At 42.7% G+C, this 19,094-nt stretch overlaps 1 protein-coding gene across 4 annotated transcripts in view; it reads left to right on the top strand.

Annotated features, from left to right (window-relative positions):
* Positions 1-19,094, top strand: part of LOC135510188 (neurocan core protein-like) — a 93,897-nt gene that overhangs the window by 35,573 nt on the left and 39,230 nt on the right. For all 4 annotated transcript variants that reach the window (XM_064930996.1, XM_064930988.1, XM_064931002.1 and 1 more), the window contains 5 exons: positions 4,563-4,781; positions 5,386-5,568; positions 11,510-11,684; positions 11,878-12,005; positions 15,952-16,266. In XM_064930996.1, the coding sequence (XP_064787068.1) occupies positions 4,563-4,781; positions 5,386-5,568; positions 11,510-11,684; positions 11,878-12,005; positions 15,952-16,266 (1,020 nt within the window). The remainder of the gene's footprint in view (positions 1-4,562; positions 4,782-5,385; positions 5,569-11,509; positions 11,685-11,877; positions 12,006-15,951; positions 16,267-19,094) is intronic.

The following is a 19,094-nucleotide window of genomic DNA, read 5'->3' as shown; positions in this document are numbered from 1 at the left end:
GCTGTTGCCATGGATATCCCAGCCGATAGATTGATGGCTGCAGGTGCTGGGAGAGAATGCCCTGAGACCTGAGAATCTGCTGGGTTTTGCTGTATGATGATTGTGATTGTGTGTGCGTGTGTGTGTGTCTGCGTGTGTGTCTGCATGTGTTTACCTGTCTGTGTGCATCTATAAAATCTATATTGTAGGCATTAAACTGACTTGAAACAGAGGGACCATCTCATTGGACTAGCCCATCATACCTGAAGACAGCTGTGCAGTAGCAGCACAGACATGACTGGATAATGTGCTTCTCTCTCAGATCACCGGCAGGGTTCCTGTATGTCAGTGCTACACTCCATGAAGCTTATCAACAGTGAGTAATAGGCAGGGACAAGAATGAGGCAAACGAGAGAACAGCCTTGAAGGACCCTTAGTAGGAATAGCAATTTATATTGATATACAGTGGGGAGAACAAGTATTTAAAACACTGCCGATTTTGCAGGTTTTCCTACTTACAAAGCATGTAGAGGTCTGTAATTTTTTTTATCATAGGTACACTTCAACTGTGAGAGACGGAATCTAAAACAAAAACCTAGAAAATCACATTGTATGATTTTTAAGTAATTAATTTGCATTTTATTGCATGACATAAGTATTTGATACATCAGAAAAGCAGAACTTAATATTTGGTGCAGAAACCTTTGTTTGCAATTACAGAGATCATACGTTTCCTGTAGTTCTTGACCAGGTTTGCACACACTGCAGCAGGGATTTTGGCCCACTCCTCCATACAGACCTTCTCCAGATCCTTCAGGTTTCGGGGCTGTCGCTGGGCAATACGGATTTTCAGCTCCCTCCAAAGATTTTCTATTGGGTTCAGGTCTGGAGACTGGCTAGGCCATTCCAGGACCTTGAGATGCTTCTTACGGAGCCACTCCTTAGTTGCCCTGGCTGTATGTTTCGGGTCGTTGTAATGCTGGAAGACCCAGCCACGACCCATCTTCAGAGATCTCGCGATATATGGCCCCATCCATCCTCCCCTCAATACGGTGCAGTCGTCCTGTCCCCTTTGCAGAAAAGCATCCCCAAAGAATGATGTTTCCACCTCCATGCTTCACGGTTGGGATGGTGTTCTTGGGGTTGTACTCATCTTGCTTCTGCCTCCAAACACAGCAAGTGGAGTTTAGACCAAAAAGCTCTATTTTTGTCTCATCAGGTCACATGACCTTCTCCCATTCCTCTTCTGGATCATCCAGATGGTCATTGGCAAACTTCAGATGGGCCTGGACATGCGCTGGCTTGAGTAGGGGGACCTTGCGTACGCTGCAGGATTTTAATACATGACGGCGTAGTGTGTTACTAATGGTTTTCTTTGAGACTGTGGTCCCAGCTCTCTTCTGGTCATTGACCAGGTCCTGCCGTGTAGTTCTGGGCTGATCCCTCACCTTTCTCATGATCATTGATGCCCCACGAGGTGAGATCTTGCATGGAGCCCCAGACCGAGGACGAATGACCGTCATCTTGAACTTCTTCCATTTTCTAATAATTACGCCAACAGTTGTTGCCTTCTCACCAAGCTGCTTGCCTATTGTCCCATAGCCCATCCCAGCCTTGTGCAGGTCTACAATTTTATCCCTGATGTCCTTACACAGCTCCCTGGTATTGGCCATTGTGGAGAGATTGGAGTCTGTTTGATTGAGTGTGTGGACAGGTGTCTTTTATACAGGTAACGTGTTCAAACAGGTGCAGTTAATACAGGTAATGAGTGGAGAACAGGAGGGCTTCTTAAAGAAAAACTAACAGGTCTGTGAGAGTCGGAATTATTACTGTTTGGTCGGTGATCAAATACTTATGTCATGCAATAAAATGCAAATTAATTACTTAAAAATCATACAATGTGATTTTCTGGATTTTTGTTTTAGAATTGGTCTCTCACAGTTGAAGTGTACCTATGATGAAAATTACAGACCTCTACATGCTTTGAAAGTAGGAAAACCTGCAAAATTGGCGGTGTATCAAATACTTGTTCTCCCCACTGTACATAGTTTGCCCCTCAGACAAGAATACCATAAACCGCACTCTGTTAACGACAGTAAGAGTCATCCATGTCATCTCCATCCTCGTTTCCCTTTTAAGAACTCTCCCTCTTTTCTCCCTTTTCTTTTGTTTTTGCTGTCATTTCCATACTTCTTGTGTTTTTTTTCATTCACAGTGGTTACCTCAATCAAATGTATTTATAAAGGCCCTTCTACACTTCAGCAGATGTCACAAATTGCTTAAACAAAAGCCCAGCCTAAAACCATAAACAGCATGCAATGCAGATGTAGAAGCACAGCGGCTAGGAAAAACTAAAATACATATCTCTGTCTTTGTCAGTCTGTTCTCTCCTTCTCTCTCTCCCCCTCACTCTCCTTCTCTCTCTCTGCCCCCCCTCTCTCCTTCTCTCTCTCTCTCTTCCCCTCACTCTCCTTCTCTCTCTCTGCCCCCCCTTTCTCCTTCTCTCTCTCTCCCCCTCACTCTCCTTCTCTCTCTCTGTATCCCTCCCCCCACTCTCCTTCTCTCTCTCTGCACCCCCCCACTCTCTTTCTCTCTCTCTGCCCCCCCCACTCTCCTTCTCTCTCTCTGCCCCCTCTCTCCTTCTCTCTCTCTCCCCCTCACTCTCCTTCTCTCTCTCTGCCCCCCCCCCCCCCACTCTCTTTCTCTCTCTCTGCCCCCCCACTCTCCTTCTCTCTCTCTGCCCCCTCTCTCCTTCTCTCTCTCTCCCCCTCACTCTCCTTCTCTCTCTCCCCCCCCCCCCACTCTCCTTCTCTCTCTCTGCCCCCCCCTCTCTCTCCAGACCAAACAGTGTTTGTGATTACGTCTGGTTTGGGTTGAAGCGGCATCATGCTTTCAGAACACAGACATGTGGATTCTCTCTAGGGGGGTTCCGCTTGTGAAAACATTCCAATCTAAATGGAGATGGGAGATATCTTCTGGGGATTCCACCCACCATCCCTCCCAACCATGCGGCTTAAACACATTATTCCAACACCGGGCAAAATAAACCTTGTTTTTTCATACAGCGTTTTCCCCTTTAGGCCCACATTTGTTTTAAATATGTAGAAATTGATGTGTTTGAGAAAGGAGGTGAAATTGAAAGGGAACACAAAAGGACGTGCAAAAATCTGAAGAAAAATCCCAAAAGAAATTGGAGTTTAGTTGACCTAAGGATCTTGAGACTTGACTGTTCTGGTCGATATGCTGCGTGTTTATCTTAGTGTTACAGATGAGCAGACTTACCGGATAACTACCATGGTGTTTGTAGATGTCTTGTGTTGAGACTGATGGCAAACACCCATGTTAAGGTATCACTTTTTAAAATGTTAAATTAAAATATTTTAGGTACGCTAGTACTATGTTCTCCAAAACATGACTATGTAGAGTGAGTAAGGGGGCCATAAATAATTTCAGAATAAAAAAATCCCTAAAATTGAATCGTTTTTGTTAGAAGGTAGGAACTGTATTTCTACCAGATGGTGATGATTTAAGGGGGAAGTCAGAAAGATGAGTGGGGTGGGGGGGGGAGGGGTTGGTAGGGAGTCTTTACCGGTATTCATGTTTCCATGGTTACCCTGAGGCTGTATCTCATGGCAACTGGACTGAGTGAATTACTGATACCTATCTGCAGAGCGATGAACCCTGACGCTTTGCGCGACAACACCGTCCAAGACCCTTTTACATCCAATCAAAAAGAGAGGAAAGGACAGAGTGGGGGATAGAGATAGGCGACTGTAGGGGCAGATAGAGGAGAGGAAGATAGCAGGGGGATAGAAACAGAGAGATGGTAAGACAAAAAGAGGGAGTGGGCAAGAGAAAGAGAGAGAGAAAGTGACTGGAGAGCAGGTGTGAGTGCAGATATGAGTGTGATGAAATTAACATACTGAAATTTGAATTAATTATCTGTCTAGCCAGCCAATTGTCAAATGTGTGTGTGTGTGTGTGCGCGTGCATGTGTGTGTATGTATGTATGTATGTATGTATGTATGTATGTATGTATGTATGTATGTATGTATGTATGTATGTATGTATGTATGTATGTATGTATGTATGCGTGTGTCTGTGTGTGTTTGTGTGCGTGCGTACCGTACATGTCTGCAAATGTCTGTGATTCTACACGGTGGTGTTGTCACCTCTGCTGGATTGGGACTGGAGTTTTTCTTGGTTTCTGGAACGTTCCCTGAGTGGTGTTATGCTGCTAATGAATCTCAGTCTGGTTAACTAACAGATGCCTCCCTGGAATCTCAGGTCCTCTCATTCGTCTTCTGCTCTCTCAATAGACCAGACTGACAGAACATGTCCTTGTCACACTAACCCTTCCTCCTCTACTGACAGAACGCCGAAGACCTTCCATAGAAATAGAATTACTAGAAGGGAAAATACCATTCAAGAGAAATGTTCTGTGGTGGGTGGACAGGCAGCCATGTTAGATGTACCCATAGGAGTGAAATCTATTTCTGTGAGACTTCCTCTCCTTCTTTCTCTTTTTCCTTTCTTCCTTCAACTCATGACCCTGTCATTCTTCCTGTATCTCCTTTCTGTAGGTATGAGCGAGGCATTCTCCATAGTGAACATGCGTAGAGTCACCCACCCTACCATACGAGCGCCCCTGGCTGGCACCGCCCACCTCCCCTGCGTCTTCACCCTCCAGCCCAGTGAGCTCAGCCCTTCCAGCCAGCCTCCCCACATCCAGTGGACCCGAACCTGGATACCGCAGGGTGGAGAGGGGGGTCCACTGGAGCAGATGGTTCTCTCAGCGAAGGGTAAGTAATGAGGAGCTTAGGTCATTCACTAACGTCCTCCATGGGGTTCGGTGTTGAGCGGTTTTATTCACTTCCTTTAACCTTTTACTCCAGTGGGCTAAATCAGGTTCACACAGAGCGTCTTAAACAAATCTACTTTGAAGCAAGAATACACACCTCACACACATGGTTATGGGCTTAAAAATGAAAGAAGAGACCTGTACCATGTCAGATATAGTTGAAATGTGTTACATTTTGAGTTTTCATCCTAATATTACACTTCATATACATTACAGAAGACTGACATTTTTCGGCGTAAAAAAAAAAGATTGTTTATTAATTAGTAAATGATTACAAATGTTAATAACATTCCACCCATGAAGCCACTAGGTCATTTGACTGTGGGAAAGGGCTTTAGTAACTGTGGGAAAGGGCTTCTTTTAAATTAAAGCTTGTGATTCAATTATATTAGTTTCAATCAACATGGACTTAAACATGCCATATTTGGCTATTTGTAATACGCTTAATTTGTTATGACAAAATGATGAGAGGGTTATTGTTTTGACAGTTGAAAAGGTCTCTACACTTTCATAGAAATTGTTTTATTTTTCATTATTTCCCAAAGGTGATATGGTGAAGGTGAATAAGGCTTTCGCTGGCCAGGTCAGGTTGCTTGGATATGCTGCTAACAACCTAAATGCTACCATGGAGATCTCAGGCCTCCGTAGCAACGACACAGGCACCTACCATTGTCAGATTGTGGTTGCAGATGACTACGAGCGAGACACAGTGCCCCTTGTGGTCACAGGTGAGTGGTTCATTGCTGGTGTGATTCAGAAGCTGAGATACCTTCTTTCCCCAATACAATACAACACGTCTGGATTGTTCCCAATAGGTATGCAACAAGTATTAGAAGTATTGTCTGGGAATGATTTTGTTTATTTTGTAAATTACTACAACCTTGGAGTAGACTTCATCAATACTTCTGAAAATATTTATATGTATATAAAAGCTAAATGAATCCATACTGTGGATTAAAAACCTATTTGTCCCTTTAAATTATCGTTTATAACATCTTAGACACCTCAGTGGGAAATTGTGACCTTTTACTTGATAACCTTTTACTATATAAGGGCAGATTCTTGGTAGTCTTAAACAAATCTAATTTGAAGAAAAGTATCCACCTCACACACTTGGTTATGGGCAAAACAATAAGTCACCTGTACCATGTCAGATATAGAGTTGAAATGTATTACATTTGGAGTTTGTATCCCAATATTACACTCTGCTTCTCTTTGTATTTTCATTATGGGTTCATATTAACAGGCTAATAGTCCGTAACACTGTAATTAAGTGCATGGATTGAATTCCAATGACAACTGTCCTGTGACTGCTCTTCCATGAAATGCAGCTAAAAACACACAGATGGTTTCAGATTGATCTGTTCTGAATAAACCTATTGGGTTGTCAAACAGTGTAGTTTTATAATCATCTAAAAGTAGGGCTATATCATGAACATCAGATATAGTATATGTTTATAAACATTACCGTTCAAAAGTTCAAAAGTCACTTAGAAATGTCCTTGTTTTTTAAAGAAAAGCACATTTTTTGTCCATTAAAATAACATCAAATTGTCAGAAATACAGTATAGACATGGTTAATGTTGTAAATGACTATTGTAGCTTGAAACGGCATTTAAAAAAAAAGGAATATCTACATAGGCCCATTATCAGCAACCATCACTCCTGTGTTCCAATGGTATGTTGTGTTAGCTAATCCAAGTTTATCATTTTAAAATGCTGATTGATCATTAGAAAACCATTTTGCAATTATGTTAGCACAGCTGAAAACTGTTGTGCTGATTAAAGAACCAATACAACAGGCCTTCTTTAGACAAGTTGAGTATCTGGAGCGCCAGCATTTGTAGGTTCGATTACAGGCTCAAAATGGCCAGAAACAAAGCACTTTCTTCTGAAACTCATCAGTCTATTATTGTTCTGAGAAATGAAGGCTTATCCATGCGAGAAACTGCCAAGAAACTGAAGATCTCGTACAACGCTGTGTACTACTCCCTTCACAGAACAGCGCAAACTGGCTCTAACCAGAACAGAAAGAGAAGCGGGAGGCCCTGGTGCACAACTGAGCAAGAGGACAAGTACATTAGAGTATCTAGTTTGAGAAAAAGACACCGTACAAGACCTCAACTGGCAGCTTCATAAAATAGTCCCCGTAAAACACCAGTCTCAACGTCAACAGTGAAGAGGTGACTCCGAGATGCTGGCCTTCTAGGCAGAGTTCCTCTGTCCAGTGTCTGTGTTTTTTGCCCATCCTCATCTTTTCTTTCTATTGGCCAGTTTGAGACACTCAGTGCCTCTTTGCTTGACATCATGGGAAAATCAAAAGAAATCAGCCAAGGTGTCAGAAAAAAAATTGTATGCCTCTACAGATCTGGTTCATCCTTGGGAGCAATTTCCAACCACCTGAAGGTACCACGTTCATCTATACAAACAATAATATGCAAATATAAACACCATGGGACCACACAGCCGTCATACCGCTCAGGAAGGAGATGTGTTCTGTCTCCTGGAGGTGAACGTACTTTGGTGCGAAAAGTGAAAATCAATCCCAGAACAACAGCAAAGGACCTTGTGAAGATGCTGGAGGAAACGGGTACAAAAGTATCTATACCCACAGTAAAACGAGTCCTATATCGACATAACCTGAAAGGCCGCTCAGCAAGGAAGAAGCCACTGCTCCAAAACCGCCATAAAAAGACAGACTAGGGTTTGCAACAGCACATGGGGACAAAGATCGTACTTTTTGGAGAAATGTCCTCTGGTCTGATGAAACAAAAATAGAACTGTTTGGCCGTAATGACCATTGTTATGTTTGGAGGAAAAAGGGGGAGGCTTGCAAGCTGAAGAACAACATCCCAACCGTGAAGCACAGGGGTGGCAGCATCATGGTGTGGTGGTGCTTTGCTGCAGGAAGGACTGGTGCACTTCACAAAATAGATGGCATAATGAGAAAGTAAAATTATGTGGATATATTGAAGCAACATCTCAAGACATCGGTCAGGAAATTAAAGCTTGGTCACAAATGTGTGAGCAAGGAGAGCAAGGAGGCCTACAAACCTGACTCAGATACACTAGCTCTGTCAGGAGGAATGGGCCAAAATTCACCCAACTTGTGGGAAGCTTGTGGAAGGCTAACTGAAACATTTGACCCAAGTTAAATAATTTAAAGGCAATGCTACAAAATACTAATTGAGTGTATGTAAACTTCTGACCCACTGGGAATGTGATGAAAAAAAATAAAAGCTGAAATAAATAATTCTCTCTACTATTTCACATTCATAAAATAAAGTGGTGATCCTAACTGACCTAAGACAGGGAATCTTTAGTAGGATTAAATGTCAGGAATTGTGAAAAACTGAGTTGAAATGTATTTGGCCAAGGTGTATGTAAACTTCTGACTGCCCCTGTTTATACTGCATCTGATGTGCATGATTTAGCCCTACTTTTTAAATATATGTAATAGTATGTACTATTTCATCATATGTGTCTATGTGTTTCCTCTGGCAATGTATGTGGTAACCCTTTCCATTATCTGATAAAGCCATTTAAATTTAAATTTGTAAATGCAGAGGAATGAACCCAAGCGAGAACACATCTCCTGCTTAGAAAATACTCCACATACTGTAACATCGTGGCTACATTCCAATGTTGATATTAGCATCTCATTTAGTGTCTTACACTGCCACATGGAGAGTAACATTTCATTGGGTGACCTTCATGAGTGAATTAACATCCTAATGATTTAATTGCTTATACAAGCTACCATCTGTTTGGCTGAGACAAGGACACACTTGGCATCGCAACACAAACCTGTGTGTGGCTGTTTCATGCAGGAACCCTGCTAAAACAGCCCCTAGTGAACAGAGTACTTATTTATTTTTTGTGAATAGAGTCACTGTATGTGTGTGTCCGGGTGGTGTTGATCAATAAAGAACATAGAAGGGGGAGGGGGTGAGAGATAAAGAGAAAGATAAAGAGAGTAAGAAATAGAGAGAGAGAGAGAGCGAGAGAGAGCGAGAGAGAGAGCGAGAGAGAGCGAGAGAGAGCGAGAGAGAGCGAGAGAGAGAGAGCGAGAGAGAGAGCGAGAGAGAGACCGAGAGAGAGCGAGAGAGAGAGAGAGAGAGAGAGAGAGAGAGAGAGAGAGGAAACAATACATAAATAAGCTATGGAAAAAGAAGAAACAGCACGTCAGAGATAAGCTTAATGTAATTGAAGAATCCATAGAATCTAACTACTTCTGGGAAAATAGGAAAACTCTAAACAAACAACAACAAGAAGAGTTATCTATCCAAAATGGAAATGTATTAATAAAGTACTTCTCCAATCTTTTTGGCTCTATAACAAAGAACATACTGCAAAAACATATACATGATCAAATACGAATCTTAGAATCAACTATGAAACCCACTGGATTCTCCAATTACATTGAATGAACTACAGGACAAAATATAAACCCTCCAACCCCAAAAGACCTGTGGGATTGATGGTATCCTAAATTAAATGATAAAAAATACAGACCTCAAATTCCAATTAGCTATACTTAAACTCTTTAACATCATCCCTCTGGCATATTACCCAATATTTGGAACCAAGGACTGATCACCCCAATCGACAAAACTAGAGAGAAATTTGACCCCAATAACTACCGTGAGATATGTGTCAACAGCAACCTTCGAAAAATCCTCACATTTCCTAATTGAAAACAATGTACTGAGAAAATGTCAAATTGGCTTTTTACCAAATTACCTTACGACAGACCAATCATTCACCCTGCACACTCTAATTGACAAACAAACAAACCAAGGCAAAGGCAAAGTCTCATGCTTTTTTGATTTCAAAGAACCTTTGATTACTAGAACCTGAAGTCACATCTCTACTGTTTGCTGCTGAGCTGGTGCTACTGTCCCCAACTGACTTGCCTAGTTAAATAAAGGTTAAATAAAGGTTAAATAAAAAAGAAATAAATAAAACCAAGTAGGGCGTACAGCAGCACTTAGATCTTCAGCACAGATTCTGTCAGACCTGGGCCCTGACAGTAAATCTCACTAAGACAAAAATAATGGTGTTCCAAAAAAGCTCCAGTTGCCAGGACCACAAATACAAATTCCATCTAGACACTGTTGCCCTAGAGCACACAAAAAAACGATACTTTCCTTGGGCTAAACATCAGCGCCACAGGTAACTTCCACAAAGCTGTGAACGATCTGAGAGACAAGGCAAGAAGGGCCTTCTATCAAAAGGAACATAACATTTTACATACCAATTAGGATCTGTCTAAAAATACTTGAATCAGTTATGGAACCCATTGCCCTTTATGGTTGTGAGGTCTGGGGTCCGCTCACCAACCAAGAATTCACAAATGGGACAAACACCAAATTGAGACTCTGCATGCAGAATTCTGCAAAAATATCCCTTGTGTACAATGTAAAACACCAAATAATGCATGCAGAGCAGAATTAGGCCGACACCCGCTAATTATCAAAATCCAGAAAAGAGACGTTAAATTCTACAACCATCTAAAAGGAAGCGATTCCCGAAGCTTCCATAACAAAGCCATCACCTACAGAGAGATGAACCTGGAGAAGAGTCCCCTAAGCAAGTGGGTCCTGGGGCTCTGTTCGCAAACACAAACACACCCCACAGAGCCCCAGGACAGCAACACAATTAGACCCAACCAAATTATGAGAAAACAAAAAGATAATTACTTGACACATTGGAAAGAATTAACAAAAAAAACAGAGCAAGCTCGAATGCTATTTGGCCCTAAACAGAGAGTACACAGCGGCAGAATACCTGACCACTGTGACTGACCCAAACTTAAGGAAAGCTTGGTCTATGTACAGACTCAGTGAGCATAGCCTTGCTATTGAGAAAGACCACCGTAGGCAGACCTGGCTCTCAAGAGAAGACAGGCTATGTGCTCCCTGCCCACAAAATGAGGTGGAAACTGAGCTGCACTTCCTAACCTGACAAATGTATGACCATATTAGAGACACATATTCCCTTAGATTACACAGATCCACAAAGAATTTGAAAACAAACCCGATTGTGATAAACTCCCATATCTACTGGGTGAAATACCACAGTGTGCCATCACAGCAGCAAGATGTGTGACCTGTTGCACAAGAAAAGGTCAACCAGTGAAGAACAAACACCATTGTAAATACATCCCATATTCATGTTTATTTATTTTCCCTTTTGTGCTTTAACCATTTGTATTTCGTTACAACACTGTATATAAAATATAAAAAATATATAAAATATGACATTTTTAATGTCTTTATTGTTTTGGAACTTCCGAGAGTGTAATGTTGACTGTTCATTTTAATTGTTTATTTCACATTTGTATATTATCTACTTCACTTGCTTTGGCAATGTCAATGTTTCCCATGCCAATGAAGCACCTTGAATTGAATTGAGAGGCAAAGAGAGATTTTTTTTTTTTTTACCTTTATTTAACTAGGCAAGTCATTTAAGAACAAATTCTTATTTTCAATGACGGCCTGGGAACAGTGGGTTAACTGCCTGTTTAGGGGCAGAACGGCAGATTTGTACCTTGTCAGCTCGGGGGTTTGAACTCTCAACCTTCCGGTTGCTAGTCCAACTCTCTAACCACTAGGCTACACTGCCGCCCCATGTGTCTGTCCGTCACCTGACCGTCTCTCTCCTCAGGTGTGGTATTCCATTACTGGTCTCCTAGCGACCGTTACGCCCTCTCATTTGATGACGCTAAGCGGGCCTGTCAGGAGAACTCCGCCCTCATCGCCACGCCCAACCAGCTGTGGGCAGCATTCCATGACGGTTACTCCAACTGTGCTGCCGGATGGCTCTCTGACCAGACTGTCCGGTGAGGACACACACATACACAGACAGACAGACAGACAGACAGACAGACAGCTGCCCCAGTCACACCCAAACACTCACTTTTTGAAAAACTCAGACTTCATTCTGTTTGGAGGATAACCATTGTTTGATAGTTTTAACATTGGAGTGCAGGCTAGTTTCCTCTGGCTCTGATCCTAATAATGCTATCTCCACAGCTATCCTATCCAGTCACCAGAGCTTGGTTGCTATGGACACCAGGAATACTCATCTGGTGTGAGGAATTATGGGAAAAGAGATGCTAATGAGCTGTTCGATGTCTACTGTTTCAGCAGGGAACTGGAGGGTAAGACACACACACACACACACATACACACACACACATCTCACTTCCACTCCTGATCGCAGGGCTGGACTACCAAATCTATGCCTCAGCGCACCTACCTCCAGTGGTCTCCCCTCCGTACAGATTGTTATACTTTTGGGGCGGGGGTGGGGACAGGGGGTTTGCCATGAGATTGAGAAAAATAATAGCTGATTTACAGTTTTTTGCAATCACTTTAGCACCTTGTGGTCATTTTTCTAGACACAAAACTCAAAATGGTCATCACTTGTAACACAGGCTGTCCAATGTTCAAAACATTGCATTGTGTATAAATATCTTTTAAAAAAAACTTGCACTTGCAGAATCATTGTTTCAAATAACTAAGTTATCATAAAATACCATAGGAACATTAATTCAGATCACCCACACACAAGATACCCATTGTTTCACTGTGTAGTTGTTCGTACAATCATTAAATATTGGAGTACAAAATATGTGATACATGTTTAATTATGGTACGACACATAAATACATCACTGTAAAAGGACTAGTAGAGCATACTACAGACACAGTGGAACATTGAACAAAATCTGAAATTTATCAAAGAAATACGGTAAAACGTCAACTGCACTGTAAAAGGACTAGTATAGAGAATACTACAGGCACAGTGGAGTAATTGAACAAAATCTGACAATTTTTTAAGAAATACTTTAAAATTTCTTTGAATCAAAGCAAAAACTATTAGCTACCAAAAAGAAGAAAATCGACAGTAAAATGTCAACTGCAGTGTTCCTCACCTGGCTTACTGTAAAAAGCAGATGTCAACTGCAGTGTTCCTCACCTGGCTTACTGTAAAAACCTGATGTCAACTGCAGTGTTCCTCACCTGGCTTACTGTAAAAACCTGATGTCAACTGCAGTGTTGCTCACCTGGCTTACTGTAAAAACCAGATGTCAACTGCAGTGTTCCTCACCTGGCCTACTGTAAAAAGCAGATGTCAACTGCAGTGTTCCTCACCTGGCTTACTGTAAAAACCAGATGTCAACTGCAGTGTTCCTCACCTGGCGTACTGTAAAAACCAGATGTCAACTGCAGTGTTCCTCATCTGACTTACTGTAAAAACAAGATGTCAACTGCAGTGTTCCTCACCTGGCTTACTGTAAAAACCTGATGTCAACTGCAGTGTTCCTCACCTGGCTTACTGTAAAAACCTGATGTCAACTGCAGTGTTCCTCACCTGGCTTACTGTAAAAACCTGATGTCAACTGCAGTGTTCCTCACCTGGCTTACTGTAAAAACCTGATGTCAACTGCAGTGTTCCTCACCTGGCTTACTGTAAAAATCTGATGTCAACTGCAGTGTTCCTCACCTGGCTTACTGTAAAAACCTGATGTCAACTGCAGTGTTCCTCACCTGGCTTACTGTAAAAACCTGATGTCAACTGCAGTGTTCCTCACCTGGCTTACTGTAAAAAGCTAAACAAATGATTAATTACTGTACTTCTATATTTCCATCAACCCTGTCTTGTGGATTTGGCCACAGGTTCTCATCCACATCACAATGGATGTTTTCATTAGCTAAACATCTAGGGAAGACTCTTCGGGCATGGCGAATCCAGGCCTGACACTGGTCTGCTGTGCATCATCCATAGCCTGGAGAAGGGTGGCTTGTTCGTGAGGGCGCCTATCATATTCCTTCCACCTCCATGTGGAGAAAAATTACTCAATCGGGTTAAGGAAAGGAGAGTATGGGGGTAAGTACAGGGTGGTAAATTGTGGATGGGCCTGAAACCATGCTTGCACCATTTGATCATGGAGGAACCTGACATTATTCCACACGTGACATAGGTCAACAATCAGCTCTACAGACCTGCTTTAGCTCATCAAAGAAGGTTACAAGGAGAGCTGCATTATATGATCCAATACAAGGTCTGCGTCCCACCACACCATCTTCTGATATAGCCTCACATCTGGTGATGTTTGCCCCCATGCTGTCCAGGGTTCTTGGATGGTTGCCCACGGGCCAATGAAATTCTGACCTCTCTTCCTTGTCTTGGACAGGTTGTAGCCTGCCTCATCCAAAAATAGGAATTTGTGACAGTTTTCTTCAGCATCCAGCTCCATCACCCTCTAAAAATACATTTTAGAAAGAGAATTACTGCTTACAATGATGTAGAATTTTGGGGGAATTTTTCACAACAGGCATCTTGAAACTGAACATACCTGAACATACTCAGTCCTCAGTTGCTTCACTCTGTCTGCATTTCTTTCAAAAGGCACACGGTATAGCTGTTTTAGAGACACCTAGTGCCTTTTCAGCATGCGTACAATAGTCGGCAAACTTATGGCTTCCACATTGTTGAACATATCATTGTCCAAGATGTGCTGGTGAATTTCTGTAAGGCGAATATAATTTCTGGCCCGAACAAAATTGACCACAGCCCGCTCTTGTTGGTCAGAATTTTGCCTCTGCCTCCCCTATTTGGCCTAGTCTCAATTCTGCAGGGAAAATTACAGTAAGAACACATTTAGTCACATCACCTACTCTGTGGTACACATTGGCATGCAGTATAGTCTTGGTCCCTGGCCTTGTGCTCTACCACGTTCCCCCACACCTCTCAAACGAGGCCCACAACCACCTCTCAGAAGGGGTGCTAGTCCCCTGCCATTCCTTTGACCACAAAACAATTACAAGGGCCTGTATACATACACTTAATTAGGTGTTAAAGAAAATAGCCTGCTCCTTCGAACAGTGAATAATGTGGCTGCCTGCAACTCAATATGAAGAGTACATAGAGTAGAGAGCTTTAGTTGTTGTCCTATCAAACATTAGAACAGGCAAGATGCGTAATCTAAGCAACTTTGATCGTGGTATGATTGTTGGTGCCACTAATGGTGGTTCCAGCATCTCAGAAACAGCTGCCCTCCTGGGATTTTTACGCACTACAGTCTCCAGAGTTTACAGAGAATGGTGCGATAAACAAAACACATTCAGTGAGTTCTGTGGGCAAAACCCCCTTGTTAATGAGAGGTCAGAGGAGAATTTCCAGACTCATTCAAGCTAACAGAAAGGCCACAAATGCTCAAATAACAGTAATTTAAAACAATGGTGTGCAGGCTGTTGTGGAGGCAAAAGGGGGTCCTACCCAGTACTAGATAGGTGTACCTAATAAAGTGGCCGGTGAGTGTACAGTAATGTCAAATCTGAAAACATGGTCTGGAAAAGTGGTACATGGGACCATAGAAACAGTGTCTGATAAAGAATGATGATGAAATATTACATCCATAGATGATGTAGTCCAATTGGTTGATGTTCCACAGTAATTGGTATCAATGGATCTCGTTACCCTGAAACTTCCATGATCTAAACATGGAATATTGTTTGCAGTTACTGTATGTCTAAAGAACACTATTTTGTTCAAAACATGTTTTTCTATCCTTTAGTGTGTGTATTTTGCTGTATTTTTACTTGGGATATACACTTTTCAACAGTAACATTTGAACAATCACTATAGGATATCTTTACAGTGAATTTCCTGCAATTCTACAAATTTTGCCATGGAGCAGACAGATATATGTGCAGTTGTATAGCTAATCTCAAGCTATTCTATACATTTTGCCATTGGGCAGACATACTGTATATATGTACAGTTGTATATCATCATGTATATCTCAGCCTCATTTTGCCATGAGGTTGAGAGAACATCAACTGATGTGTTCATATGCTATCTGGGGGGAGGGTCCTGACCTCAAGGGGGCCTTCAACCACCTTGTTCATGGTGCTATCTTCTAGGGGGGGGGATGACTTCCAGGGGGTCCACAACTGACATGTTCATATGTTATCAGGGCACGTGTCCTCCATGCCAGTTCGATAATCTCTCTCTCTCCCTCTCTCCCTCTCTCTGTCTCTCTCTCTCTCTGTCTCTATCTCACTATCTCTCTCTCTTTCTCTCTCTCGCTCTCTCCAGGTGAGGTATTTCATTCCTGGGTTCCTGGGCGTCTGTCTCTGTCCTCTGCCTCAGAACGCTGCGTCTCCCTGGGGGGACAATTAGCCACGGTGGGACAGCTCTACCTGGCCTGGAGGACAGGGCTGGACGTCTGTGCTCCAGGCTGGCTCTCTGACGGCAGTGTCCGCTACCCTATCACCCAGCCCAGGCAGGGCTGTGGTGGGGACCAGCCAGGGGTCCGGACCGTTGTACCCAACACCAATGGAACCACAACCAGCAGCGGATCAGCCAATGCTACGGACGCCATACCACTCTATGACGCCTATTGCTACAGAGGTGAGAATGAAGTCCAGATCTGGATTCCAAGTGATCAAGGTGTAGCTATGATGACCGGACCATCTCTACTGAATCACCTTGTCAAATCAAATCAAATTTTATTTGTCACATGTGCAGAATACAACATGTGTAAACCTTACAGTGAAATGCTTACCTAAGAACCCCTAACCAACAATGCAGTTATACAAAAATATGGATAAGAATAAGAGATACAAGTAACAAGTAATTAAAGAGCAGCAGTAAAATTACAATAGTGAGACTATATACAGGGGGGTACCTGTACAGAGTCAATGTGCGGGGGGCACCGGTTAGTTGAGGTAATGTGTACATGTAGGTAGAGTTCTTAAAGTGACTATGCATAGATGATAACAACAGAGAGCGGCAGCAGTGTAAAAGGGGTTATTTGATTAGGTGTTCGGCAGGTAGCCTTGTGGTTAGAGCGTTGGGATTGTAACTGAAAGGTTGCTAGATTGAATCCCAGAGCGGACAAGGTAAAAATCTGTCGTTCTGCCCCCGAACAAGGTAGTTAACCCACTGTTCCTAGGCTGTCATTGTAAATAAGAATTTGTTCTTAACTGGCTTCCCTAGTTACATAAAGGTACAATTTAAAAAAAATTATGGCTTGGGGGTAGAAGCTGTTTTAGAAGCCTCTTGGACCTAGACTTGGCACTCCGGTACCGCTTGCCGTGCGGTAGCAGAGAGAACATTCTATGACTAGGGTGGCTGGAGTCTTTGACAATTTTTAGTGCCTTCCACTGACATGGTATAGAGGTCCTGGATGGCAGGAAGCTTGGCCCCAGTGATGTACTGGGCCGTTCGCACTACCCTCTGTAGTACCTTGAGGTCGGAGGCCGAGCAGTTGCCAAACCAGACAGTGATGCAACCATGCTCTCGATGTTGCAGCTGTAGAAACTTTTGAGGATCTGAGGACCCATGACAAATATTTTCAGTCTCCTGAGGGGGAATTGGTTTTGTCGTGCCCTCTTCACGACTGTCTTGGTGTGCTAGGACCATGTTAGTTTGTTGGTGATGTGGACACCAAGGAACTTGAAGCTCTCAACCTGCTCGAATGCAGCCCCGTCGAGGAGAATGGGGCCGTGCTCGGTCCTCTTTTTCCTGTAGTCCACAATCATCTCCTCTGTCTTGATCACGTTGAGGGAGAGGTTTTTGTCCTTGCACCACACGGCCAGGTCTCCGACCTTCTCTCCATAGGCTGTCTCGTCGTTGTCAGTGATCGGGCCTATCACTGTTGTGTCATCAGAAAACTTAATGATGGTGTTGGAGTCGTGCCTGGCTGTGCAGTCATGAGTGAAATGGGAGCACAGGAAGGGACTGAGCACGCACCCCTGAGGGGCCCCTGTGTTGAGGATCAGCGTGGCAGATGTGTCGTTACTTACCCTTACCACCTGGGGGATGTCCGTCAGGAAGACTAGGATCCAGTTGCAGAGGGAGGTGTTTAGTCCCAGGGTTCTTAGCTTATTGATGAGCTTTGAGGGCACTATGGTGTTGAACGCTGAGCTATAGTCAATGAATAGCATTCTCACATAGGTGTTCCTTTTGTCCAGGTGGGAAAGGGCAGTGTGGCGTGCAATAGAGATTTCATCATCTGTGGATCTGTTGGGGCGATATGCAAATTGGAATGGGTCTAGGATTTCAGGGATAATGGTGTTGATGTGTGCCATGACCAGCCTTTCGAGGCACTTCATAACTGCAGATGTGAATGTAGTCATTTAGGCAGGTTACCTTAGTGTTCTTGGGCACAGGCACTATAGTGGTCTGCTTGAAACATGTTGGTTTAAAAACTTGGGCAGGAAGAGGTTGAAAATATTAAAGAAGATACTTGACAGTTGGTCAGTGCATGCTTGCAGTACACATCCTTGTAATCCGTCTGGCCCTGCAGCCTTGTGAATGTTGACCTGTTTAAAGGTCTTACTCACATCGGCTGCGGAGAGAGTGATCACACAGTCTTCCAGAACAGCTGGTGGTCTCATGCATGTTTCAGTGTTATTTGCCTCAAAGCGAGCATAGAAGTGGTTTAGCTCATGTCATTCAAATTGATTTCTTGTGAGGTAACCATACACTTTTGCCCACCATGACATGCGTTTTCATGGACGTAACGATAGCAACATGGGTTTTGTTTTTGATGATGTTAAAGGCCCAGAAAAATGCTTTTCCTGTGTTTTATATGTATTTCCACACTTTTTGATTGGAATAATACTATGAAATTGTGTAAATTATGATAATGCACTTTTAGTTTAACAGTTGTTTTAAAAGACCTGAAATTTCTGCCTGTTTTGGTTGGATGGTTAATTAGTTAATGAATTAGCTCATAGACATTTGACTGCATTGTTATGAGCTAGCAACATAAGCATTTCACTGCACCGCTATACCACCTGCTAAACTGTGTACGTGCCCAATAAACCCCCTTTCTTCTGATTTGAAGAACGAGAGTTTCAAACCTCTCTGCCAATAAGAGCTAGTTTTCAGTTTTCCACTCCCCACTTAGACCACTCCTGGACAGTCCTAGAAAAATTCTTGCTGGAAAAATTGCCCTTTGCTAAGAAGCTATTTTTTGTTTATTTTTGACCATTTTAATTGCAAACTATCACAATAAGTTACTTCATTATATCTCAGAAATGATTTGATATTTAGATAAAAAATGGCTGCATTGGGCCTAACCTGTCTCGTTTTTAGAATGGTACTGCTGGATATACTTCTAGAAAGTGAAAAGAGGGCTTTAGTGAGGGAAGGAGGAGAGCGATTATTCCTTATTAGACATGAATTCATTGCAAATACTGTCCGTACATTCTTGGTCATTGTTAATTCAT

Source organism: Oncorhynchus masou, chromosome 3, assembly GCF_036934945.1.
Source record: "Oncorhynchus masou masou isolate Uvic2021 chromosome 3, UVic_Omas_1.1, whole genome shotgun sequence".
Classification (NCBI taxonomy): Eukaryota; Metazoa; Chordata; class Actinopteri; order Salmoniformes; family Salmonidae; genus Oncorhynchus; species Oncorhynchus masou.
Note: the sequence above shows the minus strand (reverse complement) of the source record. Positions and strands in the feature narration are given on the sequence as shown.